The sequence below is a fragment of the Callithrix jacchus genome, chromosome 3 (assembly GCF_049354715.1).
Source record: "Callithrix jacchus isolate 240 chromosome 3, calJac240_pri, whole genome shotgun sequence".
Lineage (NCBI taxonomy): Eukaryota > Metazoa > Chordata > Mammalia > Primates > Cebidae > Callithrix > Callithrix jacchus.
Window position 1 is genome coordinate 34344797 of NC_133504.1, and position 14234 is coordinate 34359030.

At 35.2% G+C, this 14234-nt stretch overlaps 1 protein-coding gene across 8 annotated transcripts in view; it reads left to right on the forward strand.

Moving 5' to 3' along the window:
• FSTL5 (follistatin like 5) overlaps window positions 1–14234 on the forward strand; it is an 848028-nt gene that overhangs the window by 425004 nt on the left and 408790 nt on the right. For all 8 annotated transcript variants that reach the window (XM_002745278.7, XM_008992524.5, XM_008992523.5 and 5 more), the window contains exon 6: window positions 8257–8377. In XM_002745278.7, the coding sequence (XP_002745324.3) occupies window positions 8257–8377 (121 nt within the window). The remainder of the gene's footprint in view (window positions 1–8256; window positions 8378–14234) is intronic.

Genomic DNA, 14234 nt, shown 5'->3' on the forward strand with positions numbered 1-14234 from the left:
TAGTGAAAATTGTGATTGAAAACACAATGGTCTAAATTGACTTAATTTTACAATGAATGTCTCAGAGAATAAATCCAGAAAAGCCTCAATAAACATGTAAAGAAGAAAGAGTGGTGATAAACTTGACCAAAGCATCACAGTATCTCCCATAAGTATTGTATGTATGTCTACTGTGGTCAGGCAGTCAGTCACACAACACATTTGTGGTTTTAGGAACATGCATTATCCCTAAAACAGACCTGAATGGGCAATGCTTAAAAGCAAAATTCTGAATGAAATAATCTAAGTTATGGGCATGTTCTTTCTGACAAGCCAACATGTAGAAAAAAGTCACTGCAAAAAAAGAAGTTAATGATAATGTCTTATGAAAAGGAGCATAGAGCTTTTCTGGGTGGTTTATTCACATTGTTACTTAAGTCACTGGGAATGTTGAAAGACTACAGGTAGACAGAAATACTAAGAAATAGGAGCTAAATGATGAAGAGAGACTAGGAGAGTCATGGAACTGAATGACCTGAAAGTCAAAGGAGTAGGATCTATCTATGATCTATCTCTCTCTCTACCATCTATCTATACACCCATCTATTATCTCACTGTATTTCTATTTATCTGGAAAAAGACTTGCTTGAGAAAAACAAATAATCTAGAAGTGCCTATACAGCAGTTATCTGCACCTTTCTTACACTGAAGGGGAACAGATACATGAGAAAAAATGGTCTCTGATTAAATTTACTAAAATTACTGAACAAATAATTTTGAGGGGCAGCCATATATTTCTAAAGTCAGTATGGTGAAGAACATATTTGTATAAGAAATTGAGGGCAAAAGAGAGTTTTCTGATCAGAGACAAGAAATTCCAGAGGACACAATGATGGGTTTCGGTAGGAGAAGCCAGACTGGAAAATGTGCAGAGCAATATGAGGAACCATAGATCTCACTGGGTCACAGAAATAATCCAGGGTATGAAATACAGAAGCGTTTGTCCAGAGTATTCCTTAGAGGCCCATGGGCAACTATTTCTGGCATTGTGGTCGTTTGGTTTACAGTGTCAGATGAGGGACGGCACAGCAGGTTTCACTTAGTAGAATGATGGCCTTAGTTTGTCAACAGCAAACAGAGTACTTGGAGTAAAATGGTGATAACAACATGGAAAATCTGCTTCTTAGGCCTTTCCCCATTTGATCAAATAACACTCACAGAATTTAAGTGAGCAAAGTCATTCCCCTGTGATAGTGAGTTTAGATAAGCAGCTGTATTGAGTACATTGATTTAGGTTTTTCCCCATTTAGATCTAAATAAGCTGATTTACATTAAAAATGCATGTTAGGGCTGGGCGGTGGCTCTTTCCTGTAATCCAAGTACTTGGAGAGGCCTAAGCAGGTGGATCACTAAGTCAGGAGTTCAAGAGCAGCCTGGTCAAGATGGTAAACCCTGTATCTACTAAAAAAACAAAAATTAGCTGGGCATAGTGACAGATGCCTATAATCCTAGCTATTTGGGAGACTGAGGCTGGAGAATCACTTGAACCTGGGAGATGGAGGTTGCAGTGAGCTAAGATCATGTCACTGCACTCTAGTCTGGGTGATAGAGCAAGATGCTGTCTCAAAAAAATTGTGCATTAGAATAAAATACTTTCCTATGTATAAATATGTCAACTCTTATTAAAATAATGAAAACTACTTATTCACAGGATTTAGATTGTTATGTTATACATATTTTACTTAAATGCCATTTACTCAATGACTACCATATGTGAATACACTTACAGAGTTAAATAAAGAGCAAGCATAAATAAGAATGTATATTTTCAAGCTTGCAAGATAGGCATGCCAATGAGATTTTTGCAGCATTTGTACAAATTAAGTATTTTTCTTTAAAAATTATTAGAAATGTTACATGGTGGAATGAACAGTTAATCTTTACATTGAGTTCATAAAGTCTTTCACAATAAGTATTTTTAAAAAGGTTCTGATTTAGTGAAAATACTTATTTGCTATGAGATTTATAATAATCATTTTGTCTCACAGATAAAATGCTGTTTCAGTGGAACAAACTAAATACAAATAAATAAGCCCTTGATTGATAGAAGAGTGAGATTAAGTGAGGATTTCCAGGGAATGCCATGGTAATTAATCCTATTTAACATCAGAGAGTATAAAGCACAACGGTATTTGTCCAGATCATCCCTTAGAGCAGAATGGACAACTATTTCATGCATTTAAAAGCCCGTAATCCTATCAGTAACACAAAATAAGGGAGTGGAAACCAGGTATTTGACTTAGAATGACATTGTTAATGCCAGTAGGTAGATTTTAGTGGTGCTGGCAATTTCCTTGCCAATAGCTAAAGATTTGAGAATAATAAGGGCCACAATGACCACTTAACAGAAAGGTAAAGCCTGTAACTGTTGGTTTATGCCCAGCTGAAAGCTATAATTAAAAATTAGTACTCTCAATTGTACCTGGAAATGTTAGTAAGTAGTTTCAGTTATTTTTTAAGCGTTGTTCATAACACACACAGGACAACTATAGTATTAACATTTAGGCTTCAAAATTTCAAACATATTATTTATAGTATCTTTACTTTAGAATGCCAAGGTGCATTTTAAAAATTTGGTATTTGTGTTCAGAAAGTCCTTGTGAGGCATGTGGGACACCTTACAAGTAAAATACTTTTCTTTCCACCAGTGATTTAATAAAAATAATAATCTCTCTTCAGCTGGTCTTTCAAAAGAATTAAAGTTCACTGTATTGATTGTTAAGTGGTGTACCTCTGTAGTCCCAGTTCCCAGGGAGGCTGAGTCTGGAAGGCAGGAGAATCCCTTGAACCCAGGTGAGCCAAGATGGAGCGACTGCACTCCAGCCTGGAGACAGAGCAAGACTCCCTCTCAAAAAAAAAAAAAAAAAGGTTATATTAGTCAATTTAGAAAACCTAAAAGCAAACTTAGGTTAAATTATTTCCATTCAATCTTTTTAAAAAATACATCTCCTGGCTGGGTGTGTTGGCTCACGTCTGTAATCCCAGCACTTTAGGAGGTTGAAGCAGGTGGATCACTTGAGGCAGGAGTTGGAGACCAGCCTGCCCACCATGGAGAAACCCTGCCTCTCCTAAAAATACAAAAATTAGCTGGTCATGGTGGTCTGCATCTGTAGTTCCAACTAGGGTGGCTGAAGCAAGAGAATTGCTTGAAACCAGGAGGCAAAGGTTGCAGTGAGCTGACATGGTGCCACTGCACTTCAGCCAGGGCAAAAAGAGTGAAAAAAAGGGTGAAATGCTCTCTTTCTCTCTCTCCTTCAAAAAAAAAAAAAACAAGCAAACCACATCTCTTGTAGGATAGCATTTGTTATATATAATTAAAAACATAAAATGTGCAATATTAATTACTTACTCTCTGTCCTTTTACATGATCTATTGTTTAGAGTACTGTGGATAATATGTAATTATCTCACTTAATAATTAGATTGCATGTTTCCAGTCATCTTCTCTGGAATAAAAACTCCATGAGATCAGAGACTGCGTCATTCTTATTAACTCACCTCCAGCAGCAGCATAGTTTTTGACACATGTTAGCTGAAAATAAGGGAAAGGAGAGAAAGAAGAAAGAAAGGAAAGAGAAGAAAGAAAGAAAGTGGGAAGACAAGAGGCTGTTCAGACAAAGTAGTTCAGGAGCCAACTCATATTGAATGTAAGGGAGAAGCATACATCTAATACCTGGAAATATGGATTCTTACCAAAGGAGTAAACTTATTTTCTCATGTTTAGTCTTTGATGTAATGTACATGTTTGCCAAGTAAAGAAATAGTATATATTCCTCTCCTCAACTCAATAAAGAACTCAAATGGGCTTTCTTTTAATTAGAGGAGCACAGGGCACTGTGCATATGACTTCAACATGATTAGTTTGGGAAAAATATTTTAGCAAAGGATAGAGAAGGACTCAAATAACATCAAAATATGAGTGGTACGTTGCTCTGTGAGTTCACAATTGCTATTTATCACCTGTCCCACCAAAGAGAGTAAATAAGTGGACATAGAACTGGAAGATCCGGCTTTTCTGTCCTTCTCTCCCTTACACCGATAGCTTTATTGCCATGGATTGCCTTCACACTATCAAAATCAATGCCATGTCTTGTATATCTTTCATGAAATTCAGTGTAATAATCTTGGACTTCCAAATCTTCCCTTAATCCCAGAAATATAACACCCATACTTCTCTATACTAGGGAGACAAAACCTTTACATTCAGTTTAGGCACACTCAATTTTTCTTCTCACTTTTATTCATTTGTATATCACTTATCATTCTATGGCAACATATATATTTACAACTATATTTCTTTACTAACCCTTCACCAGGATATGAGTTTCATAGGGGAAAGATTTTTGACTATCTTGTTGTCTGCTGTGTTTTCAGAGTTTTGGACAATGCCAGACACATAGTAGGCAGTCTGAAAGGATTTGTTAAATGGATGATTGAATAAGTGAGTGAAGGAGAAAAGTAAAGACAATAAGGAGAATAGTTCATTTTGAAGAGGGTCATGAGTTTTCTATTGTTTCTTTTGGAACAAAAGAGGATACAGTACCAGTACAGTGAGTCATTCCTGATTTGTTACCGGCCTTGTGCAACTTTGACAATTCCATTACACTGAAGTTCAAAATGGACTCTCTATTTGCTGCTGGATGCTGTGGGTCTGAACTCCCTGATGCCATGCATTCTGCTAATACTTCTATTTTATCACACTGAACCAAACCACTGGAGAGCCCAAGATTCATGTAACTTGACCTCTGATCAGTGAAAACAAAAGTGTAAAAGATTTGATTTTTATATCCTTAAGGAGTTTACCAACTTTGGTAAGTTTGGGGAAAATCTTCACCATTTTATCAGAGGTAACAAGGAAAATTATGATTGGTCTTTTTTGACCAATCAAGATCGTAAGAGGGTATCTCCTTACCTCTTATACCACCTATTAACTCTTACACCATTTATAAGAGGTAAAATGGTATAAGAGAAAAGAAATGGTATGAGATAATGAAGTATCGTAAGATATTTGAATATGATGTATTCAAATATAATCTGTGAATCCGGCCCTGTCATGAATCGCTAGTTGAGAAGTAACACGTGCCTTTTGAAAAGCCTAGTGTGAGTTTTTGGAATCAGTGTCAAACACTAAATGAAAGAAGTGCAAGGAACGATTAAAGCCCTACAAGTTTGGATCTCCTGAACCAAAGAGTCGTTACTGTGGACTGAGGAAGAAAGTCTACTTGAATAGTTTTTCATACTTTCTTTTTGACCATCAAGCACTCATGACTGTAAAGCTATAAAAATTTTGGGTATCAAAATCATTTTTTCCATTCTGATCAAAATGTCCTATAAACACATAAAACTTTATACATTAAATACATGTCATTTTTATATTAGTTATACCCCAATAAAGATGTGAAAAAGCAGAAAAGATGAAAAGTCATAGGAAAGTACCTCCCTCATTAGTAAAAACCAGAATGTGCCAAAGCTTCCCATTGGGACACATGAAGGAGAGGAATAGTTACTAAGAATCATGTTTTAAGTTGGGTATTTCATTGACCATTTAAATGAAATAAATGAGCAGATACATATTTGAAATATTTAGAATAAGAAAATGAGTCATCTTTGCCCTATGCATGGATATGCTTCAGTATAGATGATAAGGACTTAAAAAATAAAAAGTTTATTAGCCAGGACAGGTTTTTCTATATCACATGTATTAAAATGGCCTGCCCAGCTTAAGTTGTATCATCGTGATCAAGGCAATGTCAACATCAAATGAAGATCAAGCTAGTCTTATGCAAGAGCCAGTGATAAGCATATAGGTAGAAGTCCAATATCCTGGTCTAATACATGATTTCTACAAAATATTTAAACAGAAATAAAAATGAGACAGAAAATGACTAAAGCTTTGCCCCCATCTTTCTGCTCCATCTCTACTTAGAAATAAATAAGAGACTGACTAAAAGTCATTAAAATATCTGAACAAACCCTGATGTCACTGCATCCTAAATATTACCACAATGCTAACATTGCACATCTTTACTGCATAGAGGAATAGAATCGTGCACACTGCCCTTTCTCCCAGTTCCCAGGAAAACTCAAAAGTCATTTTCTGTGATCTAACCAATAAGAAATGGAGAATGACTGAGAGCCCTGTTGCTTTCTAATTAGAAAAATAGTTTTTTTGGGTATTTTTTTTGTTGTTGTTTTAAATGGAGTATCACTCTGTTGCCCAGGCTGCAGTGCAATGCAGTGGTGAGATCCTCAGCTCACTGCAACCTCTGCCTGCTGGGTTCAAGCAATTCTTTTGCCTAAGCCTCCTGAGTAGCCAATATTAGCACCACCATGCTTGGCTGATTTTTGCATATTTAGTTGACAGGGTTTCGCCATGTTGGCCAGGATGGTCTGGATCTTTGATCTCGTGATCCGCCCTCCTCGGCCTCCCAAATCACTGGGATTACAAGGTGTGGGCCACCATATCTGGTCTGCATTTATCATTTATTAATTTTGTTAGTTGGTCTTATAGAAGAGATGGCTTCAGCATTAGGTAGTTAATCCATCTAGCTGGACTATGCAAAAGCTTGGGGCTTGCTATCTACAATTTCTATTTACATGAATCTGTTAACCCAGATAAGCTTTTTGCCTTTTTTCTTCTTCAAGGTAACAAATATTAGCTTAGCCAATATAATTTTAACACTGGTACGTACACAAAAATAAAGAACTCGCTATGTTGCAAAAGTTCTATTTAGCATGGCGTGTACTAACACTGCATATCGCTGCTTAGCTGGCTGGAGAGGGTGCTGGAGGCTCCAGTGACCCACATGCTCAGCTCCATTTTCAGAGTTATCTCCACAGCCCATCTACGCTCAGACATAATGAAACGTTCAACACAAGAGTGTTCCAGAAAAGCTGAAAAAATAGCTCAAAGCATCTGAGACTCTTTAGAAAAGTAGCATCACCAATCTGCCTTTGCTGTACTAAAGAAAGTCCAAGATATTCTGCTCCACCAAAAGAAACAATAATTCGTTGTGAATGTGCAACCATAATATGCACAAGCCCGTGTCTGGAAGTCTGCAGAGAATTATTTAAAGTACCAATGTATTATGTAAAAATTATTATTTTTAATGTTAAATGATCACATTTGAGTGTATGCTCTATGTTATGTCTTACACATGACTCTTTCCTGTTGTGTATGTGTGTGTGTGTTTGTGTGTAAATGTTCACATTCATTTTCTAATTGAGGAAAGCATAAATGATTTGCCAGAAATTATTGAGGTATTGAATGGCATTGGCAGGCCCCAAACCCAGAGCCAGCTGTCTTTGAAGCCTATGATTTCTGATTATACTGCACCACCTTTAAAGCAAACAAAAACCACTGTGATACACAGCTTCAAGCAATATAAATCACTGCCTTTGTATGTGAGAGTATGAAAGACCACGGACACAGCTTTGCAGCTACCATGGCAGAAATGTCTGAACAATCTTAGGAAGCTCTCTTAAATGACAGGCAATAGTCAAAATCAGTGGAGTACCAAAAAGCTACAGCCGTGCTCCATAGGACTGAGCACAGACTGGAAAAGAAGTTTGATAAATTTCTTCACTCGCGCTTGGATAGACTTTCACCATCAATCGGTGCATTAATTCTATCTGGCTCCGGGAAACAGTCATTTGGTTAATAGCTTTTCTGTGACCAAAGGAGTTCATGCACAATCCCAAATGACTTAACTTCCAGCTGGGGAGGAGTTTAGGCAGAGGAGAAAAAAGAATCTAACTTCATTATTTTACAAATCATATAAGGAAGAAAGTTGGAGCAAACTGTCTCACTATTTTTGTTGGGAAAGACCTCTGTTTTATTTTGACATAGGTCACTGAGACACAGGAGGCGATTTTCATGCAGAAGTATTTCCTTGAGTCAGTATAAATGGAACAAAGAAAATGAGTGAAATACAAAATGTTCTTTAAGTGTTCAGATTTGTTGAGTCCCACTGTGAAACTTTTATATTAGAACGTTTGAAGAAAATTCTAATTACCTATCTTAACATCATAACGTTATAGCTTTGAAAAGGTGAAAAATAATTGTTCAGGAACTAAAAACCAGGATTTTTAAAAAATTGAGTTCTTTGCCCTGTTGCAGACATAAAGTGATCTGTTATGTGATTATTACATATAATAAATTATATTATAGAAATCTTAAGACAGAAAGATAAAGGTATGCTTATAATTTTCTTTTTAGGTGATAAAACAGGAAGAACTTGGCAAGGATCGTTTTGACTGCACTTTGTATGATCTACTGAAATACGATGATTTTAATGCTGACAAGCACCTGGCTCTTGAAGAATTTTATAGAGCATTCCGTGAGTACAAGATTCATTCTCCAGTTTCTCTTTGTTCTTTTTCCTGTTGCTTTCCACAATATGGTCTGTTTGCTTGCTATCATAGTACAAGCTGTTTCTGAAGAAAAGTGATATAATTTAGTGAATTTAAGTTTTGAGTTGTATTGAAACATGAAAAAGCTAAGGGATTTAGTGGCTCCGAAATGAACAGTTAGAAATATTTGATAATCATGAATATCATCAATTCTCATTGATTATAATTTAAGAGATTCGATTCTTTTTTTTTTTTTTGGAGATGGATTATAATTTAAGATATTAGATTTTTTTTTTTTTTTTTTGGCAACTCTGTTGCCACGCTGGAGAGTGCAGTGGTGTGATCTGGGCTTACTGCAACTTCTGCCTCTCAGGTTCAAGCAATTCTCCTGCCTCAGCCTTGCCAGCAGCTGGGACTACAGGCATGCGTCACCATGCCCAGCTAATTTTTGTATTTTTAGCAGAGATGGGGTTTCATCATATTGGCCAGGCTGGTCTCGAACTCCTGACCTTGTGATCCGCATACCTTGGCCTCCCAAAGTGCTGGGATTACAAGCGTGAGCCATTGCGTTCGGCTATGACATTAGGTTCTCAATACTACTTCCAAGGTTATTTCAGAGGAGGAGCAGCTTCTGACCAGTTGTCACCAGGTATCAGATACAATTATATACACAAATTTTTTAACTTCACTGGGAAACCAAAATGGATTAATCCGATGTGGTCTTCAGATGGACTAAATGTGCTTTTTAGAACAGAGTCATAAAGATGACTTGATTAACCAAAATCACTTATCAGGTTAGTCTTTAAAAATAATTCAAAGAGGCTGCCAATGGGTGGCTGACACTTGTAATTCCCATACTTTGGGAGGCCATGGTGGGGGGATCACCTGCAATCAGGAGTTCAAGACCAGCCTGCCAACATGGTAGAAACTTGTCTCCACTAAAATTAAAAAGTTGTCTGGGAGTTGGGGTACATGCCTATAATTAAAACTACTGGGAGGCTAAGGTAGGAAGATAGCTTGAACTTGGGCATGGAGGTTTTCGTGAGCCGAAATGGCACCACTGCACTCCAGACTGGGCAACAGAGCAAGATTCTATCTCAAAAAAAAAAAAGGTTTTTAAATAAAATTATTCAAAGAGGAAGAACTAAGAAGCAATAAACAAACAAACAAAGAGGATTTAGGAGGTATGTGTAAAAGAAAGAAAGTAAATTCACTAGTTGGTATTATAAATCACCAAATAAAGAAAATTAAAAAGGATTCAGTTTAATTCAGAACATGAAACCAACATTCTTTTTTTTTGCCTCAGAAAAGTTATGGAGTAGAATATGTACTTGTGTAAAATGATCTTTTCTGAATTATAACCCTGACATTTAGCCATTTATCAGCTGTATAATGTTGGAGAAATTAAATGTATTTTTATTCTTAAAAATTCATATAAATAAAGCATTTTGTTACTGCATGATAATTTTTATTAAAACGTATTATATTTTTATGTGATACTTTATATGAGCAAAATAATATATGAAAAAGTTGTCTCTTATAATTTTTTTAAATCAGGATAAAATATGCTCTTTGGATATAGTTAAGCCACATATTCAGTTTAAGTTACTAGGCAGAATACAGCACAGGATGATTGGTAAACCATTAGTTCCTTACAAGGGTGTTGCCACATTAGGTACTTTTCAAAAATGATAAAACAAAAGGAGCATTGGCCCGGCCTGATGGCTCGCTCTTGCCTGTAATCCCAGCACTTTGTTTAGGAGGGCTAGGTGGGCAGATCATCTGAGGTCAGGAGTTTGAGACCAGCTTGACCAACTTTGAGAAATTTCATCTCTACTAAAAATACAAAAATTTGCTGGTATGGTGACGGGCTCCTGTAATCCCAGGTATCCAGGAGGCTGAGGCAGGAGAATTGCTTGAGCCCAGGAAGTGGAGGTTGCAGTGAGCTGAAATCACACCACTGTACTTCAGCCTGGACAAGAGAATGAGACAAGGAAGGAAAGAAGAAAGGAAGGAAGGAAAGAAGGAAGGAAGGAAGAAAGGAAGGAAGGAAGGAAGAAAGGAAGGAAGGAAGGAAGGAAGAAAGGAAGGAAGGAAGGAAGGAGGGGACAGGCAACATTATTCTACTTTAAATGAAGGAGATGAAATACACAGAAATTAAGAAATAAGTTCCTGAGTTTCTAATCAAACTCATGTTGACCTAATTATGAAGTCTAAGTGTTTTTCACTATGCTTCATGCTGTAGTGGCCATTCTTTTGTGTGCTCGTGGTGGCAGAATAACAGGGATAAAATGTGGTTTGTGGGGGAATAACTTATGTGTACATATAATAATATGTGTGTGTGCCTATGTCTGTATGAATGATGCTATCATATAAGATAGAAGAGAATAGATGTTATTTTAAAAGCCTACAGAAATATTGAGTTCAAAATACGATATTTAGTTTTAGAAATCATGGATACCTTATGAAGGTGGGGGAAATTAAATTAGTGTTCAGGATGACTGGATTTAAATTTTTGGCAATGAGCAAATGGTACTGGACAGAAAGAATAACATAAATAAAAAGTCATATACTTGGCATATCAGGGCATTTAGAAAAAGCTAATCCAACTGCATTATCTGTTGCAGTTTGAAATTCTATGAAAATGTATAAATTATTTTGGCAATTTTACTAAATAGTTTAAATAAATAAGCAGTCTAATCTCCTAACTCCTACCTTTATCTCTCAACAGAAAGATATATAGACTTGGCTAAAAAAAGCAGGCAAAATCTACAGCCATGCTTGAAAATAATTTCAATGGTATATAGTTTACTCAGCATCAACAAGTGTATTAAGTGAATACGTTTGTGTAAGATTTTTATTCAATATAGAGTTATTGCTGGTAGTGAAAGTGGAAGAGAAACAATAAAAATACGTGAATGAGTAAGAAGTTATTTTTATGACAGCCAGCAAAGACACTGAGTAACAATCCCTGACCCTATCAGTAATAATAATCTTGCCTCGAATACTACTGCTTGCACCTGCCAAAGGGAAAAATAATACTCCGTTTTAGGATATAATTTGATGTTGCCAGAGAAAAGAAGGTAGTACATTGTTCTGATAATGTTTTACAAGTCAGAAATATAAATAATTAATAAAAAGCTTAATGAATATATAGTAAAACACATTACATATAAAAGTACTAGGGATTATTGAATTTGAAGACAAGGAAATCTATGTGGATTTTATTAACTATTAGAAAGTAATATGTGGCCGGCACAGTGGCTTACACCTGTAATCCCAGCACTTTGGGAAGCCAAGGCAAGCAAATCATGAGGTCAGGAGATTGAGACCATCCTGGCTAATAAGATGAAACACGGTCTCTACTAAAAATACAATAAATTAGCCTGGTGTGGTGGCATGCACCTGTAGTCCCATCTACTCAAGAGGCTGAGGCAGGAGAATCCTTTGAACCTGGGAGGCGGAGGTTGCAGTGAGCCGAGATCACGCCACTGCATGGGCAATGTGAGGCTTCATCTCAAAAAAAAAAAAAAGAAAAAGAAAAAAAAATAAAGTAATACATTAAAAATTGTATGGAAATTATTTGTAGTAAATACACTAAATTTAGTGAGTATAGTAATAATTCTGTCATTAGGTCAAATTTATGTATAATACAAAAGTTCTACATTTTTAATAGTCATAAAGAGATGTTGGGTAATGAATTGCTTGGCAATCAGAACTCATGAGATTATTATTTTTTTATTTTTAGTTAATCAAAACTATTCCATAACAATGATAAAATGATGTTCACAACATCATTTAGTGGAATTTTTTTTCTAAGTAATGCTGCAATTACAGGAAATATTTTAATATTCTTTGTGATCTCACCAAGCAAATTTCTTGTAAAGTATTACATTTTCAGTGCTTCATCCTTACTTAAACTAGGTATCAAACTGTGTAATGATCCCTCAGAGATAACAGAACTGACTTGTGTGGATTGTACCTGCATTATTGAGAAGACATTTATACTTTAATGAGAATTATAAACACATATCAATTTCTTTTTCTCCCTCTATAAAAATACCTGGTAACTAAATCCACTTGGGTTTTGTGAAGTTTAGTGACAGGCTTTGTAAAATGACATGATTTTAGAAAGTTGGAAAATACTAAGGTATCATGAATAAAAAATGTATAACACTAATGGGAAAAACGATCTATTAAAAATCACGTATTATGTACCTTTGTGTATTGAGTGTTGTGAAGTCAAAGCGACTCACAGAGACAGGTTTCCTTTACCCTAGGAGTACATCGTCTTAGACAGACAGTGACCAAAGTGACAGATATATTAAGACTAAAAATGAATCACTTTTTTCCACATTGAGGATGCATTTCTCCACACAATTTATAAAAAGAAGCTCAAAAAACTAGAAAAGTCTTCAGTGAATATCCAGAGGGATAAACTAAGGCTGAAGAAGTTAGAAGCCTATCATGATCCATTAATTGTCTTTTGGTGGATAAAAACGTAGACAGATTTCATGAGTTCCAGTTTCTTACTCTCTCAGCTATGGTATAAAATGGAAGATAGTACAGGGTAATTTGCAAACAGAAAAAAGCTAATGGTTAAAAAAAATAGCACATTATCAAGTATTATTATATTATTGCCATATTATTGCAGTAGTTATATGATGGTTTTCAAAAATAGCTTTTTCCTTTATGGATTAGACAAATAATTATAATCCTTTACCATTGATATTGAACGGTCAATTCAATTTTTTTATAAGTTTTGGTATTACATATAATTTGATTTTAACTAACGTATTTAAAATAAATTCTCATTTTGTTTATCAAGTATTTCATATCATGCCTTGTTTGATTAACAGACTTGAAAAGCTATTTAATAGGATCCAATAAATAGTAAGTTTAGTAACATGCTTTGAATAGAGAAAGGAAATACCAAATCCTCTGTTAAGGTGGTAAGGTGGTGTACATCCTTCATCTTGGAATTTCATTGTCATGAGTATATACAGTAAAGTGCATTCATCTTTCAGTGCAAAAGTTTCTGGTAGAATTAAAAATGAGTTAATAGTGCCATATTATATACCAAGTACTAAATATTTCATTTTCTTCCAATTCAAATTTAATCAAATTGTGACATTATATATGACTTGCATGTAACAACATACTTCTGATTTAAATCTGTCAGTAAATATAAGTGATGTGTCATCCGACAAGATTATTATGTACTAATTGAGGCATTTAATTTCGGAAGTGATGCTCAAATAAATGTCTATATCTACTTAGTTTGGTGACTAAGCTCAATTGAAATGATGAAAGAGTATTATATGCTTATTGCTTTTATAAATGAGTTACTTTATTTAGATTTTGTAGATAACCAAGAATGGTATAATCAACTCCCTAGAGAAAGAATCTGTTTTGAAAATGTTTCCTATGTACTTCATTTCCTGAGTTAAATGATAAATTAGTTTGACTGTGATACTAAGCCTTAAAATTGTGTGAAATTTTATGAAGACTATGAACTTTTAAAACTGCATGAGACATTTTGGTAACTGTGAGAGATTTTTGAGGTGTTATTAAACTGTTCTAAGATGCAGCTCCCAAATATATATATATACATACATATATACATATATATGTACTTTAAGATGTGTATGTATTCTTGTGTGTTAAACTTCTAATGTTATACTATTAAAAATTTCTATTAATTCAACATGCCCTTTATATGTACAAATACCCAAAAGAAGGTATGTTTCTAGTGTGCATAAACCCTGTCTCTACTAAAAATACAAAAATTAGAATCGTTTAAACCCAGGAGGCAGAGGTTGCAGTGAGCTGAGATTGTGCCAC